The following is a 20237-nucleotide window of genomic DNA, read 5'->3' as shown; positions in this document are numbered from 1 at the left end:
TAGTCTTTTTTATTTGTATTATTGACGCCGAAACAAACAATTCATTCGCGCGTATTATTTCAAGTCAAGCAATTACAAACCGGACATACAATTCATGGTGCCCTGTGGTTTTCAAAATAAAATAATACACGTAAGAAAACATGCATTGTTGATATAGCAAAAGGAAATTGTGGATTTCAGTGTGTGAATGGCAAGACAGTAGTGTAAAGTATCTAATTAAGACTAGAAAAGCTCTATATAAATACAGACCATTACCAACTCTTCTTCTTCTGATTTTATTTGGTAGTAATGAGTAACAAAGACGTTAGAGGAAATGTTTTGGAGTAAAAGTAAAAGTTGCTAGAAAATAAAAGTAAAGTACAAATACATAGATTTTGTACTTAAGTACAGTATTTGTACTTTGTTACATTACAACACTGATAATAATATATAATTTGTTTGATAGTGAACGAGTGATTTCTTCTGATTATTTTACAGGAATCGTCTCCCTCTTTGTTTTTATTTATACAAATTGGGCAGTTAACAAGGGGAACAGTAGCAGTAACTCGGGCTTTTATGCTGAAATGCACCACCGGAAGTGTCTGCTCCTTGTTGCCTTGACAATGGTCCACCACCGCACCCACTGGAAGCTGGAGGCAGCCTGGGAATCTGGAGCATCATCATCTTCACCCGCGTTCACCCAACAGAAAGAAACAAAGCCGGCGGCTCATGCTGCACCTCTGAGCCGACATGGCGAGCAGTTGGAGGGGCTTTACCCATCCATCCCTGAGTTAGCTGCCCAATTTCTTTCTTTATTTCTTTATTTTGAATTTATATATCTCTATAAAAAAAATAAAAAAAATATGGCTAAACAGTACGATGTTCTCTTCCGACTTCTGCTCCTCGGAGATTCCGGTGTCGGGAAAACATGTTTGCTGTGCAGATTCACGGACAACGAGTTTCACCCGTCTCACATCTCCACCATCGGTAAGATCTATTTTATTCATCACCTGTGTTTGAACGAGCACATCCGGTGTTTTTTTTTTCTTCTTCATCTTCTGTTCATCATGTCACATGCGCAGCACACACACACACTCTCTCTCTTTCTCTGCATGTGTGTGTGGGGGGCCACTGAATGTTTTATGATTATTTATTATTTTATTATTGGAACCTGATCATGGGTTATACTGTAGTGATTTAATTACAGGAGTGGATTAATTTTCAAATCCAAGTGATTGCACATTGGTTGAAAGAGAAAGCCCTGAGGGGGAAAGATCTAACACCTGGCAGACACATGACTTTAATCCAATCCAACTTTATTTATAAAGCACTTTAAAACACAACACAGCAACAACAGTATCGAAGTCGCAATATGGCTTGCTGCAATATTTCTTAAAGCCAAAATGTGTAGATTTTAGATTAAATGTTTCCCTAACCTACGCACATCATATTCTACAGACTGTAGAAAACATCTTCTGTAAATAATATCACAGAATAAACCATTTTAAATATGTTAATCAAATAATAAAAAGAACATAATTAGTCACATCATAATTCCTGGCAAAAGTAATCACAATTAGATATTTATTCAAAATCATGCGGCCCCTAAATAAAACACATACATTATAGAACCTGAGACCTAAGATACCTAAATACAAACAATAAAACAAACAATAAAACCGGAGAATACTGTAGAACGTATGAAAACGACACAAATAAACAAGTCATACAATGAAAACAATAAAACCAACGTCTCATACTGGGTCGACAACCAGAGAATGTCAGTGCCAAGTGCTCGTAACTATCAGTGTTTGGCACTGACTTTCTCATTTGAGGGTGGATGTGCTTTGCATCAAAGAGGTGAATTCTTGCTACGGAATAAATAAAAGATCGGTTTGGTTAGATTAGAATAGTTAGATTGTTAGGTAGAATAATACATTTTACCTAAATTGTTTCTACAGCAGGCAGAATGTGCAGTTTCACAAGGATTTTACATCATGGCACACAGGAGTTGTTCATCCATTTCTGACTCCCCTTAGTAAGTTAAAATGTGTTATCATACAACTTGAAATAAGTGATTTTCTCTATGGTCTTTGGTATGGGGAGGAAAATCTTTTTTTAATGGCAAAAGTGGTGAACATATTCTCAAGATATTGCAGATTTTATGAGGTCAGAGCGAGAGTGAGCCTCAGGGTAAAAGTATCTGCTGTTGCTCTGAGTCACACATTTGCCACGTCCCTGAATATGGTATTGACTGAGCACAGCCTTTTTGTTCCCAGTGTTAGTCTGTGCAGTGCATCGCTCTGCACAGTTGTGTGATTCCGAGCCATGACAGGCACATTACCAAGCGTCACGTTGCGGTTTGAGAACTGAGGATGTACAATAAGCTTCCTGTGTATTTCTCTATGCTACAGTGGAGTTTAATCTTCTGTAGCACCTGGTCTGTCTTTCCCCAAGTGTGTCAGTGAGTGTGTGCATTCATTTAACTGACTATTTCTTCTTTTGAAGTATAGCGTCTACTTTCTGGCAGTATTTGATCTAATTAAACGGAGAATGGAGAATAAATCCCAGTGGCCTGAGGATGTAGTTTGTGTCAGGAGATATTGGATGAGCGGCATTTGATTTTATTAATAAAAAAAACAACAACAAAAAACACAGAGTTTATAATATCGTCCAGATAAGGGCAAGACAACGAGTCATGAAATTGGCTGTTACCTGCAGACTGTTTAACTGTTGTGATCTGAAAGGAAATAAGATTGTCAGTGTCATCACTGAAACAGCGAAGGCATTAAAGGCGTCAGTTTCTCAGTTTCCATACAGCTTCCATTCAAAACACCACTCAAAATGTTTTGATGAGTAAATGAAACGTATGATTGCATTCTCTTTGTGCCCAGTCAACATTGCAGTGTTAAAAACCAAAACAGCTGAATTTAACAATATTCCAGACTGTATTTGGCTCCTTTAGTACCAAAGTGACTCTATAATAGGGAAATTTAACACAATTTTAGAGTCTGTTTGGCTCTTTCCTTGTCAAAGTAACATTAAATGAGGTAAATTTAACAAAATGTTAGTGATTTGGCTGTTTGAGTATCAAGGTTACAGTTAAATTAGTGAAATTTAACACAATTTAGAGTCTGTTTGGCACTTTCCTTGTCGAAGTAACATTAAATGAGTTTAATTGAACAACATTTTAGTGTTTTTGGCTCTTTTAGTGTCAAAGTAACATTAAACTAATGAAATTTAACACAATTTTTGTGTTTTTGGCTCTTTTCGTGTCAAAGTAACAATACATGATACACAATTTTAATGTTTTTGGCTCTTTTAGTGTCAAAGTAACATTCAACTAATGAAATTTAAAGTAACAATACATGAGTGAAATTTAACACAATTTTAATGTTTTTGGCTCTTTAAGTGTCAAAATAACACTAAAATAATTAAATGTAACACAATTTTAAAGCGTTTTTGGCTCCTTTAGTGTTATAGTTATACTAAAAGGGTTAGATTTAACACAATTTAAGAGTGGTTTTGGCTCTTTAAGTGTCACTAAAAGCACTGCAAAATATACTGTCTAGAAACCGCTGTGTGCTATTTTTAAGTCTTGCACCTGTAGCACAGGAAATCTTTACCCTGCAGAGAAATGCACATTGAAAACCTTTTTTTGATGTCGTCTCTCAGTGGAAGCACTCACACCTGCCTCTGTGTGTGCTGAAAGAATATAAAAAAAATTAAAAGGCAGCTGTCTTTTCTTTTTTGTTCTTGACATAAAAACATCTTCACAACCATGGATTCTTAGAAACTCCAGTCTCCTGACATTTGTAGTGGACTGTGGGCAGCAGACTGTGTCTCTATCAGCCGTGGTGGGAGGTCTTTTACGGCCCTGCAGTAATTCAGACGTCTCCTCAGACTAAACAAGCCCCACAAAGTTTGGCAAATTATTTATCGATCCACCGCCCGAGAGGCCCTGACATTGCGGAGACAGTGGGGACATCAATCGTCTCCCGCGTCCCTCTCTCACGGCCACCTCCGTCATCATTCACCGGCCCCTGTTACAGTCGGGTCCCTCACCGTTTTTGCTCTTAATTATCTTACAAACAGAAAACTGCGGTGACGTCTCACACCCTCGGAGGGATTGTGCTCAGTTACGCTGTTCTGCATCTCGTGTTGTTACACAGAAGAGCAGACTGGTCAAACATGAGGACACTCAAATATGACTAATACTCCAAATCCTACTTCTGGAACCTACAACAGCAGTAGTAGCCTTTTAGCAAAACCCTTAATTGGATTTTGGATAGAGGTCGACCTGACGCAACCCATACCCAACTTTCATTTGTCATTATTATAATAAACCTTTATTTAACCAGGAATAAAAACTCCTTGAGATTAAAAATCTCTTCTGCAACAGTGTCCGGGGCACAGACACTGACATCAGCTCACTCCTCTACGGTAGAGGAACCAGGACCAACCCTGAAGCTTAACAGCTGCCATCTCATCTGCGCTGCCTGAGGCGCATAATGGGAATCACCTGGACGGACAGACAGGCAGAGCAAAGCTTCCAAGCATGTTCTCGCTCCTGGCTCGGACATTTTCCAGTAGATGAACGATTGGAAGAGTTCCCATGGAAATCCTTTTTTTCCTGCCCGGCCTCAGCTTCACTATTAGGGGTGTCGCGATTGTCCAAATCCTTGATTCGATTCTCTATCTTTTATCTCTTTTTAGATGGGTCTGCCATGTTTAGGCTTGTCTTGTTCATTGGTTTTATGTCAAGATAACTCATATCATTTTTTTTTTTTAATTCCTATTTCGATAATTTATGAACAATATGAATGTACCAGGGGCCACATGGTTGGGGTAGTGGTTAGCACTCTTGCCTTTGCAATAAGAATACCCGGAAAACTCAGAACAAGGGCCTGCATGTTCTTCCCGTGTGTGCGTGGGTTTTCTCCAGGTTCTCCGGTTTCCTCCGACGCTTAATTGACCTTAGGTGTGAGTGTGAGAGTGAAAGGTTGTTTGTCTCTATGTGTGTGTCTATCTGTGATGGACTTGTCCAGGCTGGCACAGCATCTGGAGGATAAAATCCTTAGTTTTCCACCACCGAATCAGGTCACATGTCTGATGTCACAAACACGCCTATAAGCGCCAGTTACCGCTTTAGGGCAAATTTTGAGGAAGTTTCACTCCAAATGAGGAAGGAAGAGTTGTCGGTGTTGTTTTTGTAGTTACATCTACTTCCTTATGATGTACTTGGAGACCTCCTGAGCTTTGCCACACACGCAGATACGTAGCATGACGTCGCACCGGTGCGACAACAACAAGAGACTTGCGTGCGTTGAGGAAACACCGCAAATATCGCAAGGGATTGGCGCTACTCTGTCGCCCCAGTCGGCTGTCGTAGGTCTAGCTCCACCCATAACGTACTTTACCATTACTCTGGTACCTCAAGGGAAGGGTACAGATAAATGGAACGGTTGGGGCCGGTTATTCTGGTACTATTCCTAATGAAAATGTGTGGAAACATGCCATAAATGTTACACAGTGGACCTTTAATAGGCAGCAGGAAGTCCATCAATTATAACCGACTGTGTTGACATTCAAGCTTTGGTTGAAAGACAGTCTGAGTTTATATTTGTGCTCAAGAATTCCCACACAAAAGAATGAGACCTGCATTCAAACACTAGCCAAGGTTGTTTTTTGTTTTTTTTTTTGCTTTTGATTTGTTCCATCAAGGCTTTTCTTTTCTTTTCTCTTCACAAATGACAGGAAATGCTCAGAAAAAAAAGAAATAACAGTAAATAAGCTGCCTGGTAATAGGATCAACAAAAAGACACAATTTTATTCCCCTGGTTACAGCTCACTATAAAGCTAAAAGTCTAATTAATCTCACTGTCTATTAATAAATCCTCGCTCATGAGTGTTCCTGTTTTATTATGACAGGTCCCTCTGTTCCCTGTAAGACTGTCTTATGGGCCAGTGAGTGCACACACACACACACAGCTGATTTACTTTAGTAATGGTCCTCAAGTCACTGCCGAGCTCCTCACTGTTGCCGCTTCACAACTGCAGGCTGTCAAAACAGAGATAAGGCGCGAGGAGCAAAGGTCTTACTCACTAAGCAGCGGCAGTGCTTACAGCGGCGATCTCAGTCGCGGTCGCTGTCGCTGTGATCACGACCCGCTGAACCCGTCACTCTGGAGGTCTGACATCGATCGTCTTCTCTCTTTGTCAACAGATTTCATTTGTCTATTATTTCTCTTTACCAGCCTTTATAATATTACTTAAGTAAAAGTCCTTAAAGTATATGACATGTACTGTACTTAAGTATCAAAAGTCCTTTTCTGATATAAAATGTACTTAACTTTTAGTGAGGAGTAAGGTTTGAGACATGGTGGCTCAGTGGTAGAGCATGTTGTCTTTCAACTGGAAGGTTGAGGGTTAAATTCCTGGCTCTGCTAGCCTATATGTGTCCTTGAGCAACGTTTACTTAACGTATGAAGGAAGTGTGAATGGGTGAGTGGTAGAGACTGGAAAAGCAGACCGTTACGACTCTTCTTCTTCTTCTTCTTCTGATTTTATTTGGTAGTAAGAGAGTTAGAGGAAATGCAGTGGAGTAAAAGTACAGATATGTGACTTTTCTAACAAAGTATTTGTACTTTGTTACTTTACAATACTGCTCCCTATGAATGTGGAGGGGTGTGATGTTACACAAGGTCTCAGCGGAGCTGATTAAAGAAATGCTAAGAACAGGAACAAGTTTCCACAGATCTTTTTTTAAATGCCCTTAAAGATAGTTTGAAGTGCCCAGCTTCAGATCCTGTCGTAAAGTGTTCCAGGTTGAAGAGTAAGAAAATGCCTTTTCCATCAAGCTCTGTAAGTGTCTGCGTGACATGAAGTGTAGGAGATGTATGAGTCGCCGCAGGCCAAGCATTGATTTGTTGACGAGGTGCAGAAGTCTCCGTGAGGATAATGACGAGCGATTGACTGGAGAATACGGAGTGCATTGATGCGTGAGGTGGAAAGGAACTGGGCTTGTACCTGGAAAGGTCGCTGGCTCAGTCAATGGCTGGGCTGCCCCTGAGCAAGGCACCCAATCCCCCATTGGGTGGGCGCTCCACTGCTCCTGCACTCTTGCGTGTGTTCACTAATGGTGCGTAATAAGGACAGGGTTAAAGGCAGAGGACAAAGTGGTTTGTGTGCAAAAAGGACTATTTCTAAAACTTAAAGGGTGAATTCTGGTAGTTTTCATTCTGGGCCCGTATGTTTCATAAAGTTTCAGACTACGCAAGATCCTGCGAGACCTGAGACTGCCAGACTTACAATAACAATCCAAGCACTTTTTTTTATCGATATAACTCACAAACTCACCATGTAAGATCACTCTGCAGCCATGCCCGAGGCGATCTACTCGACCTATTATGAAAGTGCTATTCACATACACACCTACATTTCTAAACATAGGGTCCAGGGCGAGGAAGACCAGAATTCATTGGCTGACAGCGTCCAGCATCTGTAGAGAGCTGGAGGTGGCATTCATGTAAACGCTGTCACCATAGGAAGAAAGTGGCAGCTAAGACATGATTTGTTCCTGAAGAAGAAGAAGAAGAAGCCCAGCTTTAGTTTCAGGCTATGGTTCTTCTTCTTCTTCTTCTTCTTCTTCTTCTTCTCCTTCATCACAGGTGGATAAGTAGTATTTTTAGCCTGTGACTTACAGGAGCAGAGGGTTTGACAGAGACGCTCAGTTGGTCAAGAGAGGTGAAAATGCAGACCATGACCTGTGGCGTCCTCAGTCTGCAGACAGCTGGGGACTCTTGTTGCTCGCTCTCTCGGCCCATTTGCTGTCATATTTTACACTGGTAGAAGCTATTAAAAGGAGAAAGTACAGGTTTCAGTTGATTCTGGTGTCCTTTTTTTAGCCTCAAACAAAGGGAAAATGTCACAAAAAGATGAAATTCCCAGGGTCCTGATGAAACTGCAGGTCAACCCTGGAGAGCGAAATATTACGGCACTCCAACTACAGGTGGAATTATTCTGTGAATTTATAAATCAACAGACCAATGTGAATCTACTTTATTATCAATTTTGATCTAATCAATGTGATGTAATCAACTTGTAACATAAGGACAAGATGAGACACAATGAGTCCAGTTTAAAATAATCTACGTAGACTGCAGATTGTAACAAACAGAGGACTCTACTCAAGTGGATCAGGGAACTATGGTGGCCCTCATGTACCAGAAAGGACGCTGTTCTCCTTGGTTTGCAAAGGAAACACATGCTCATCCTATGTTGCCCCCTCTCTATAAAGCAAGACCATCGTCTAAAGTACGTAAAAAAAAAAAACTGCTCATATTTTTAAGTGATTATTCATTCATAGTCACTTAAATCATCCTTTCGTCCCCATTCTGTTGCTCAGTTTGAGCTACATCAGGTCATCTTGACCATGTCCATGACCATGATTGATTGGATTGCAGTGCAGTTGCCCTGGTGTACCTAATGAAGTGGCCTGTTAGCGTACATATACCATCTCTTTGTCAAACCCTGGTCTCCTGCTTACACACGGATCGACACGTGTCACACCAGGAGCAGCAAATGTAACCTTGAGGAGATGAAATTGTCCCGGACAGACTGTTGACAAGTTTATAATTGGAAGAAGAAAAAAAAGGGCAAATAAATGTTTGCTCCTTGTTCTCTGCGGCCCAAAGGCGGTTGTGTGCAGTAGTGATAGTCAGGGCTGAGAGATCCACATTAATGGGACTGTGTGTCGGCGCCAGAGCTTCCATCATCTGTCCATCCATTATTTAGTGCCGTCTTTCACCATTACCTACCACACACACACACACACACACACACACACACACACACACACTCTGACACGCGCCACCGCCTCATCCGTCTTGCTCAGTGGAACGCGTGTCGTCCTGGTAATTAGTTGAGTCAGTTCTGGGTGTGTTTCCCATTAAGATTTACATGGCTTTCACTCTGCTGATAGTGAAACGCCGCCATGTTAAATTAACCGCCGTCCCTCGCGCTGCGTCTCCTCCCTGTGTTGTCACGGTTCGGCGTGATTTAGGATTTTTAAAACCGTCCACTGTGGAGAATTTAGTCGGGGATAAACCCAAACGTTTAAAAATGACTGGCCACTTTATTAGGTACGTGTTTCCGACTGCTCAGTCCATTACGTGACATCAACTCAGTGCATTTAGATATATAGACACGGTTAAAGAAAGGCGGGGTAAAGTAAGGATTCAGGAAAAGAGGAAATATTCAGCGAGCAGTGGCAAAAACGACCTTGTTGATACCCAAGGTCAAACTGGTTAAAAAATGTTGGAAGTGCAGCAGTAAATCAAATCGCAGCCAGTGTTTGCAGAATGTGCGACACATTGAAACCTAGAGGTAGAAAAAGCATCTTATATGTTGCTACTTCTGCCACTGTATTAAGTTCCTGTGTACCTAATAATGTGGCCACCTTTATATTACACCAGTGCAGCTCTTTTTGGATTATCCAGACAGATTTTATTGAACCGTTTGCTTTACTCTACTTGCTTTTAAGTTCTGTCTGCTTTTCAGTTCCTTGTTTCCTGTTTTATTTTGAAGTTTTTCATGGTGTGCACCTTGTTAAGTTTGACTTCCTGTCCTGTGCTGTCTCCCCCATTGATTGCCTGCTCCGCCCTAATGTGTTACACCTGTGTTCCTGTGTATTTAGTCTCTGTTTTCAGCTGCTTCACTCCCTGTGTTTTCAGTGTTTTTTTCTGTTAATGTTTTTTTTTTTTGCCTTTTTTGTTAGTTTGTGACTCTTTTTTTACTCAAACTGCATCTTAACATCCCTGTGACACTTTTTTGGATAAAGGTCTGCTCTGTGATACCACCAACGATGTATTCGCAAAAGGTATTGAGTTGATTTAAATATGCAACTTCTACCCTAGGTGCCACTAAATCTTACACACTGGTCATTTGACAGTTTTTAATTCCTGATTTAGAAAGAAATCTGTACAGTCTGTACCACATCATTAAACATAGTATAGTCTGTGTTATATGAACACTGGTTTTACGGAACTTTGCACATCATTTCTCGTCCAGATTGACCAATCGTGCCCCGAATAAAGCATTTGCTGGAGCACAGACAGAAACACCTTGAACAATCTTTGAATATGAAATTCTCTAATTATGAGAAACCATAGTGTCCACCACCACCCTAACCCATTGTGTCTAAGTGCATTCATGCATTTTTCTTCCGCCACCACAGTCGTTACCATTCGCCTGCTTCTGTGAAATGATCTCATTTTTCCCCGCCGTTAAAAAGCAATGATAATGGAGTCCCAGTAAAAATCAGCAGGCAGCAGACAGTGTGGGCCTCCAGCTTTGCATCGTTTTGTCCTAATGTAACTCTTTAAGGAACTCTCTGCTGATTTCTGTCTGTGGAGTTCTCTTGATTCACTTAAAAGTTGTTTTGTTTTTTATTTCGTTTCATACATTACTTTCAAAAGTACATTTTCAGGAACTTTTAGCGTCATTGGTCAATACTTGTCACATAATGACCTTTAAAGCATAATTGTTAATCAAGAGGTCTGAGGGAGAACGACAGTGCTGCACCTCCTCTGGGCTCTGATTACAGTCGCACAAATGCAGGCTGCTGAAGAAGCTGTGGATTCTTGTTCAGTTTGAGTTCTCCAGGATGGTGTCAAGTCAGAGAGATAGGGTTCGATTTTAGTCCGACTAATGTCTTAGTCGGACTAAAATTGAAAACAGAAAAATCGAAAAGAATTAATGGCTTAGACATTAATTCTGTTTTCTTAATTTCATGTGAACACGTTAGTCCGAATAAAGTCGAGCTGGTCTTAGTCGGACTAACATACCTGGATAATATGATTCATAGTCCGATTGCTCCTCTTAGTTGGACTTGGAGTTCTGTGCATGTTCCAAAATGTCCTCACCGGTCTTTGACCTGGAATTAGAAGGAGACGACATACATCTTAGTCGGACTACGATCTTAGCTGGATTAAACCATGCATGTAAACGTACAGTCACCAGCTTTCTCTCCCTGATTCTGTTCAATGATCAGCTGTGAACAGGAAAACTCTGTTGTTACTTACCTTTAGTTTCCGTTGTCGTCCGTCTCGTAACAGACATTCTTGTTCTTAATTTTCACCATTGTTGTCTCCTGGAAGTCGTTTCTGAAACGAAAAGAACAGCGGAGAAGAAATTCAACTTATGGTTTGGAGATGAAATGTTTGCCCGGATACAGATTTTTCTTCATTTCTTAATCTGAAAGGGCCAATTTGAAGTTAAAACACATATCAAAAAAGGCACACGAGACAGACAGCATTTGTTTCCTCTTAGAAATATGATAAATACCAACGTTCATGGTCACTGCTACTATGTTTGAATCTTTAATGAAAAAAGTCTTTGACTTTTTCTTTCTTTTCTGTGGTATCACTGGCTGGTTCTAGAGCCATGGTTCTCAATCTGTGGTACGTGTACCACCGGTGGTACGCCAGCTTCCTCTCGGTAAAATCAGAAATACTGTTCTACTGCATAAACCAGGGTATGGGAGTGGAGTGGAGCTGACGAGTTTTGACTAGTAATAATTAGAGTCACATTTTTATCTCTCACTCCATCCTAATCTAATCTCACTATACCAGTATGTGTGTGTGTGAAGTATATGTGAGGAAGAGGAGGAGGATGGTGACAGAAAAAATGATCTTATGGGGAATAAATGACTTAACACCACAGTGTTTTAACATTGGTGATAATGGTGTTACGTTGAGAGCTCGGTATTTTCTCAGGTGCTTCTCGGTGTAGAAAGTTTGATGGTTTCTCAGTCTGTATTTGCACTTCATATTCAAACCCCCTCTGCTGTTCAGACGTGGAGTTTAACACCACGCTAATACAGCTGGACAGTGATCGCTGGGACGACAGCGGCCATTAGTCTGCTCTCCTCTCTCAGGCCTCAGGCGAGACAGGCCACTGATTGCCATGCTGACCTTTCACTTAGTATTATTTTGAATGGGGTCTCGCCAAATGCAAAGGTCACCCCCGGGACTGAAATGAGGCCTCGCACTTTCTTTTTTCTAATCACTGATTAAACTCTGTCTTTTCTTTCTTAACTTTGTTCTCAGCAAACACACAAAAATCCCAAAGAATCAGCGCGCGTGTGCGCGTGTGTTTAAGCCTGTATCAACATTATGGGATCCAGAAGCTGCAGAAATTGCAGTGGTAAAAAAAACCAAACCCATAGCGAAACCACAAGCTGCGGTTTCTTCCACTTACGTGAATCGATTGCGCCAAGTGGCTCTTTGTCTCAGCGTGACGCCGAATGTGAAACGTGGCTGATGCTGAGTGCCAGGTTAATTGGGAGGTGTTAATTGATTTCTCGGGGATTTGCAGCAGCCCGGCGAGTCTCGTGGGTTTGTTTTACGTCGACTCGGCTGCATTAGCGTGAGGAGACAATCGTGTGGGGAAGGGGGAGAGAAGAAGAGAACGTCAAAAAAATATATGAAAAATCCTGAGTGCTTTTGTTTGTTATCGGTAGATACTGTGGGCGTGGCACGCGGTGACATTAACAGAACTTGTAAAAACTCCCATTTTTACTGTCCCTAATGTTTGTTTTTGAAACTGCAAGTTCACATAAGCGTGTGCACCTATTAGATAATGCAAGCCGTCAGTCATAATTTACAAAATCATTAATAACTCCAGAACAAGTTTGTTCAAATACCATTGTTGCAAAAACAAAATTGACTTTCAATCCAAAATGGCGGCTCTTTTGGGTCTCATCCATTCACCATTACTGAGTTTTTTTCGACGGCCCTGACCTAATTTACGCGTGTGCCAACTTCTGTTCATGTGCATGAATCTGTCATGCTCCGCCTTTGTCTCCGCCCTATAATCAGTTCACCTGCTGCCAATCTAATCATCCAGCGCTTCTACTTATTTCCTTATGTCCTACTTAGACCTCTGTGTGGTAGACGTCACGGCGCTCTCTCCTGAAGATATCTCAGTTCTCTAGTGTTTAGTTATTTTGCGCGTGTTGTGCTTTTGTTAAATCCTCCTGTGCTCAGAACTCGGCCTTCACCTCCGGTTCCTGCGTCAGTTCGTCTCATCAGTTTCCTCATTCATTCAATAAACTGTTAAACCGCCTTCTGAATAACGGCAGAGCAGAAACATTTCCCAAAAATCACCTAATAATAATAATAATAATAATAAAAGCTTTTATTTTCATCAAATTTGCAAAACACACAAGTACTATAGTAAAAGCATGAGAAACGCACAAAAAAAGACACCCATAAGGACACATTACTGTCCAAGTCCATACATATTTAAGGCATATTCCATCATGATATCACAACAGCAGCATTCGTGACGATATTTTACATGTTTTCAACATAAAGGTGGTTGTTTTTCATATTTACAAAGGCCCACGAGTCTGAGACCACTGCAATAAAGGTTATTGAGAAATAATGACTGGTCCTTAAAGCGTTGCCCAAACAGCAAATCTAATCTGTGTGTTGCCTTCATCTAAAGATGTTTAGTCTGTACATCGTGAGTTTTTTTGTAAAATGCAGCTTTACTAACCGTGTCCTCTCTGTCTCTGTCTCTGTCTCTGTCTCTGTGTCTCGCAGGCGTCGACTTCAAAATGAAAACACTAGTAATAGATGGTATCAAAGTGCGGGCACAGATATGGTAAGAGACTGCAGCGAGACAAAGACCTTGTCCTTCACATCAGATAAACAATATTAAATAAAACAACTCGGCATTTGTTCCTGATAAGACGACACCTATTGTGGTTTGTTGTAATAAAAAAAGGTTACTTCGATTCATTTTTCAGTCTAGAAGTAACGTTTAAATAAGAACCCACATTTTATTTGTAATTATGGGATTTTATGAAGTAAATGCTAACATCCTAATACTAATATGACAGATTTTAAATGCTTTTTTTGCAGATATAATGTTGGTAAATATTTATAGTCATACATTTCCACTGAATTGTATGTGAAATCTGTGTTATTATAGTATAAAATAATGTGTATTTACCGTATGTTTGTGTATCCAGGGACACTGCAGGCCAAGAACGGTACCAGACCATCACCAAGCAGTACTACAGGCGAGCACAGGTATTTCTACCTGACATCTCCTCCATATACTAATGTTGTTATTGTCATTATTACCTGTTTTACTGTATACTAATTTAATATGAACACACATCAGCGTGTACCATACGCCTCATGCTTGACACTCAGTGCTTCAGCTTCCCAGGACGGTGGATTTTAAGGGATCAGAGTAAAACTAGTGGATTAAAGTTACAAAAATCAGATAATTAGAGATTAAGTTTTGCTTTAAAAGTAAAACGTGTGGTTTTAGACTTCATAATAGACCCATAAATCTGCTCAAGTGACGGTTCAACATTGTGATATTGTGAAGATAGGGGTGGGTCAAATAATAGATTTGGTCGTCCTTCCTTGTGCAATACGTGAAGCAAATTGAGAAGTTTTTTCAATTAAATCAGTTTTATTTGATTAGTTTTCCTTTTTGTTTTATTGTGTATTTTATTCCTGCTAAGAGTGCTTTTTTTATTGTTATGCACTAAACATTGATATTAAAGTATATTTTTGAATTGTTGTCCAGCCTCGGGTCAGTGTTGTTGCACTGTTTCTGCGCTGCTGTAATCGTGTTGGCTTATAAAGAGATTTAAAATTTTTGAAATTGAAAATGAATTGTCTATTTACCAGAGACTGGAAGGAAGGAGTTGTCGTCTGTATACTGCAAAAAATCACAAATAAGTGCTGGTCTGGTTTGTTTACATCGGAAGAATCTTTGAGATATTTGCATTTCGTAAATTTGTATTTTCTGAATTTGTGAAATTTGGAAGTACGTCAAAGTTTAAAGTTCGGTCTATTTGGTGACTTTCTGCACAAGTGATTGCTTCTCCCTTTGTCTTTTTTAAATATGCGATATAAAATGAATCCTAACTTTGACTCAACAACACAAAAGCCTGAATATGTGAGCTATTATGAATATGAACCTATTCCTCCCTGTCCAAACCAGGGCTGATTTTAAACGGTCTTGCGCCTACACATCTGTCAGACATAATTAGAGCTGCAACTAAGGATTATTTTTATATTCGATTAATCTGTCGAGTATTTTCCAGATGAATCGAGTAATCGCTTGGTCCATAAAATGTCAGAAAACAATAAAAAATGTCGATCAGTGTTTGTCAAACCTGGAAATAATGAGGTTGTCGAATGTCTTTGTTTTGTCCGTTTTTAATGATTTCTTTGTTAGAAACATTTAAGAAGCGGAAATTACCAGAAATCTTGTTTTTAATCATGAGAAAAGCTTCAATCGATTATCAAAATAGTTGACGATTCATTTGAGTAATGGTGTAATTGTTTCCCCTCCAGACATGATACAGGTTTATGTGCCCAACACGGTCTCTGTGCTCTCAGGACAGCGGCCGTCTTGGTTGTCCCAGTGGTCAGAAAGAAGACCACTTTCTTTCCGTGCTCCCACGACTTCCTCTTCTCCTCGATGTCAGGCGGTCCAGCTCTCTCTCTCTCCAGCTTTTTAAATCAAAGCTGACTTGTTCTCTGTGGTGTATCCGTCTTAAATGTGTGTAAATCTTCCACTTCCTGTGTCGCAGGGCATCTTCCTGGTGTACGACATCACGAGCGAGCGATCCTTCCAGCACATCATGAAATGGGCCAGCGACGTGGACGAGGTGAGTCACGGTGGTGGTGATGTTCAATAAATCACACACAGTGAATGTGACGGGGGTTGTGTTTTTGCCGAAAGGTTGACATGCTGTAATAAACAACAAATGCTATGGCCTGACATTCGGGGACGTCACTTTCCCACGATACTTGTCATCACAACACGACATGTGCACACTTTTTTCCCCTCTCCCAGTAATTTGTCTGCGAGTCTTCAGGCAGCAGTCTCTTCCCACTGCCCTTTCCCACACGATTTTATCCTCTATTAATTTAGCAATTATCAGCCTAATTTCCTCCGCTGGTTACACGCCATATTGATCTTGGCAACGCTTCCCACTTATCTTTAATCTAAGACTCATTTCCTGAGCGCTGTCACTCCGGCGTTTTGTTGTCGCCGCGTCTTGTGTTCTCTTGACATTTCCCCCCCCCGTCCCCATCCATCCTGGTTGTTTTATTACATCTGCCACGCCTGCTGCAGTACGCCCCCGAAAAGGTGCAGAAGATCCTCGTGGGGAACAAGTCGGACGAGGTGGACAAGAGGCAGGTGGCCACGGAGCAAGGCGTCAAGGTACATCCAGTGCATACATGTCACTTTTCACAACAATGAAATCATGAATTAAAGGCCTTGGTTCAAAATATAATGAATATACATGTAGATGTTCATTTGAAAAGATGTATTACAGATTCATAAGAATCTTAAAAAAATCAGGGTGCGAATCCTCTGGCGTCTTACGGCGCTTTTCCACGATACAGTTACAGCACGACTCGTTTGGTATCACTTTTCCCATCACTACGATAACCTGTCCTCATCGTGGACTGTGTCGTCGTTTCATATGTGACACACACACACACAAACTAGTGACTTGTGAAGCAGTTGTTTTCGGTGTAACTGAATCATTAGAGTCAGTTAATAAAAAGAGTTGTTCAGTGCTTCCTGCACGACCGGAGCACAGACTCCTTCTGACACCAGACTCCTCTGTGAAATATTGAGATTTTAGACATTTCCTTTGCTAAATGTTGGAGATCAACGCATGTTTTAGAAGGTTTTTAAGTCTTTTTAACTGAGCTGCAGTTCGGCGTTGTCCGGTGTGGTTCCTGTGTCATGACTCTTCCAACGACGACACTCCCTGGTCAGTCAGCGGCCCAACAGTCTGTTGACATCACATGTTCGTGATTTTAGTGGCGGATCAGCTCGCTTGGAACATCGTCGGAGCAGGTACTAAAAAAAAAAAAATCCAACTAATGGAAAAGCAAAGACGTCGAGCCATGCAGAGCCGAGTTGTGCTGGAACTGTGTTGTGAAAAAGCAAATCTGAGGCCATGTGATTTGTCATTTTCTGTGTCCTCCACACAGACTATTAGAGTTGTGGTTCTGCGACAAAAATGATTGAGCTCTTGAAGTAACGCTGTTATCGTCAACAGGTTATGTAGAGAGGCAGAGCAGAGAGTCAGCTATTTGCTTCAGTCTGGTATATTCAGGTTCAGTTCTGTCTCACACGTCAAAGTTTTCATCTCATCCTGTTAGAAAATGACACAGATAATCACTCGGTTTTTAAAGGCTCCGCTGCACCGATCTGATCTCGGAGACGGAGCGTGAGTAATAACTCGCCTCCTGTTGCCTCATATTTTCTATTAAATAAGAAAAACAGCCGCGATATCAGTCCACCAGCAGACACTCGTGAATATGTCAGCTCAGCTGTCTGTCTGTCTGTCTGTCTGTCTGTGCTGCCAAGTCGAGAGAAAGAGATTAAAGAGATTTTTTTGTTGCTATAGAGTCTGACGCTGTCATCTTGTCCCTGCAGTTGGCTAAGGCTTATGGGATGGACTTCTTCGAGACAAGTGCCTTCACCAACCATAATATAACAGAGGTGAGTTCACCCGGAGACTCACTCACTCACTCACTCGCTTGGTTTCCATAGAGATAAGAGATATGTCGCTATGACTGCTGTGAGAGAGAGAGAGAGGTGTCGTAAAGGTCTGGCAACCGGACGTCATGCATACGTCTTTATGTCGTCATGAGTTTCAGCAAACCAAGAAAGCAAGCACTTGACATTTTGAACAATATTAGGTCAACGTGTGACATCATAATGACATCATGGGAGGAAATGACTTCATCGCTCTCTCTCTCTCTCTCTCTCTCTCTCTCCTTGGTCTCGTCGTCCCCCTCCAAGACTTTCACAAGACTGGCAGAGCAGGTGCTGGCGGCCAATAAGAAGGACCTGGATCTGCTGCGGATGTCCGACAACGACGAGCTGGACCTCACTGCTCTGGAGCAGGAGGAGGGACTCTGCGGCGGCGCGGCGGACGACCAGCGCAAAGGCTGCTGGTGTTGAAGGGACACTGACAGCACGGTTCTGTTGATTTATCTTCTTTTTTTTAGTTGAATTCATGTCACCGCCGCTCACTCTGGACACAAAAAAGCATCTGGTTTTGTATCCGGCTGGGGAAAAAAGAGGTGTACTTTGGTTACATTTAGGACAGAGAAGTTTGAATAAAACAGCTGAAGCTCTGAATGTCAAGGGTTTCCCGTCCCCTCTCACCGTTTGTGTGATTTAACCAAATACGCTATTGTACACTGTCAAAGCTTCTTTCTCTTAAATCCACACAATGACTGACACATCAAATCTGACCTTCCTCCCAGAGCTTTTTCAGTGGTTCCATTGAAGCCAGTCATTTTTTGCACCCGCAGCCTTTCTCCAAACTCAGGGGTCTGCAACCTGCGGCTCCAGAGCCACATGTGGCTCGTTAGAGTTTGAACACTGTGTGCGTCACAGTCGGCGTCTACGTCACATACAATATTAACCCTTTAACACCTAAGCCTCACACCTCAGCCTTTTTGCTTAGTTTAACCATGAAAGGGCCAGAAAGTGTCCTGAGAGTAAGTAACTTTCAATATCTGGCAGTTATTTACAAATTACTGCGTGTTAAAATAGGGTTTTAACAATTTAAAATGAAGGAAAACTGAAGTTTTGTTGAGAAAACGCACTGTAGTCGTACACGAACACCAGATTTGTGTATTAAATTTGAAATGAAACAGTATAAAACACATTTATAATAACATTTGTTTGAGTCTTTGTCTCAATGATGTCCAGCTCTCTCCTCTCTGGCACATGAAGAAGTACGCGTTTGGAGAATTACATACAATCCAAACATTGCTTCATTTATTTCAACGTGGGTTCATTTTAACGTCATTAATTTGAAATCAAACAAACAATGGAAGGACTAACTCTACATAATTCCATCAGTGTTTCATTTTGTCCTCCACTTTATAAGAGGTTGGGTATGAAGAGCAAATGAAACGCCAGTTTTCTGTTTGTAGTTCTTAAATTGCGTCAATGCAGCAAACTGTAGTTGTTTTTTCTGTATAAAAACCTTTATACATGTTGTTATCTTCATTTTATGGGTCAAATATGGTCTTTTGTCGCTTCACATGAACTTTCTTTTGTGCTTAGAGGGGGACAAAAGTGTCTCTTCATGCTCAAGGTTGCAGACCCCTGTCCAAACTGAATGCAGTAGCTGTAGTGTGAGCAATGGCCACTAGAGGGTGCTATGTGAATTGCAGAAACAGCTCACACACACACACAAGACAAAGTGGCTCAGTGTGACAGTGTTTCTTACTGTGTGTGTGGTTGCAGTGGATAATTCAAATGGGTGATGATGATATGGTTCTTAATATATGCAGCCATTTTATTTAATTATTTATTTGCTTTTATTTCCATGCAAATGTTGACAAATATTAATCTAAAACCGTAGCAAAAACTGAAGCTATTTTATTTTTCTTTCATTTTATAATCGTTACTTATAGCAGAAAATATGATCTTATGATGGGATGTCACTGCATTGTACTGTGTATATATATATATATATATTCATACACCAGGTTTGTCCACAGCATCGTTCACAGGCTGATAATCAAACGTGATTATATTTTAAAGTATTACCATCATAGGGCTGCATTTTAAAAAAAAATAAACCGTGATTTGACTCGTTGACGGTATACGGAAACATTTCCTCCTGTGAATATGAACGTGTCTCGGTCATCCTGTCCTCACTGTTCTGTACAGAATCCAGTACATTTTATTTTTCTTATTTTTGCATGCGACTCACTCCTCTTCTTTCTTTCTTTTTCTTTTTTTACTGCAACTTCAGTGAAGTTAATAATCAGCTGATTGTGATACGAGTTCAGACCAGAGTTGCCTGTTTGGAGCGTCATAGGACACACTTTGGCTTATTATTATTTTTATCTATATTAAAGTTTGCAACAGAATTTCACAAAAAGACAGTGAATGGATCTGGATCCACAACCAATCTCTCCCCCCTCGTTCCTTTATTTCCGTTTATTTGAATTGTATATTTGTGATCTATTACATGCAACATGTAAAATGCAACATGTTATTCCGAAAAGAAAAAGATGTCAGATGTTGAGTAAATACTTGCCGATATAGTGTTTGACTCTGTGTCTTTTTGGTTGTGATGAGATGGATTTTTGCTGTTGTTTTTGATTATTAGAAGTGATTTTCTCAATTGATTGATTCGTTGTTTGGTCCAGAAAATGTCAGAC

At 40.7% G+C, this 20237-nt stretch overlaps 1 protein-coding gene across 3 annotated transcripts; it reads left to right on the top strand.

Annotated features, from left to right (window-relative positions):
- The first annotated feature begins 597 nt into the window (after positions 1–597).
- Positions 598–20121, top strand: rab15 (RAB15, member RAS oncogene family). Of its 3 annotated transcripts, none has more exons than XM_058614308.1 (7): positions 598–966; positions 13590–13650; positions 14021–14081; positions 15608–15685; positions 16156–16245; positions 17479–17544; positions 17848–20121. In XM_058614308.1, the coding sequence occupies exons 1-7, from the start codon at positions 603–605 to the stop codon at positions 18007–18009; spliced, it is 882 nt and encodes a 293-aa protein (XP_058470291.1). In that variant the 5' UTR covers positions 598–602; the 3' UTR covers positions 18010–20121. The 3 variants fall into 3 exon arrangements, with proteins under 3 accessions (XP_058470291.1, XP_058470292.1, XP_058470293.1); XM_058614309.1 differs by lacking the exon at positions 598–966 and adding an exon at positions 1939–2017; XM_058614310.1 differs by lacking the exon at positions 598–966 and adding an exon at positions 9714–9859.
- The last annotated feature ends 116 nt before the right edge of the window (positions 20122–20237 follow it).

The sequence above is a fragment of the Solea solea genome, chromosome 17, assembly GCF_958295425.1.
Source record: "Solea solea chromosome 17, fSolSol10.1, whole genome shotgun sequence".
Lineage (NCBI taxonomy): Eukaryota > Metazoa > Chordata > Actinopteri > Pleuronectiformes > Soleidae > Solea > Solea solea.
This window is presented reverse-complemented; position numbering and strand designations above follow the sequence as displayed.

What these genes read in the sequence shown, in the direction of transcription:
- rab15 (XM_058614308.1), top strand. Translation starts at nt 603, where the DNA reads ATGGTCCACCACCGCACCCACTGGAAGCTGGAGGCAGCCTGGGAATCT. An exon ending in GGGCCAGCGACGTGGACGAG is followed by an intron (nt 15,686 to 16,155) that starts GTGAGTCACGGT and finishes CGCCTGCTGCAG; the next exon opens with TACGCCCCCGAAAAGGTGCA. An exon ending in CCAACCATAATATAACAGAG is followed by an intron (nt 17,545 to 17,847) that starts GTGAGTTCACCC and finishes TCCCCCTCCAAG; the next exon opens with ACTTTCACAAGACTGGCAGA.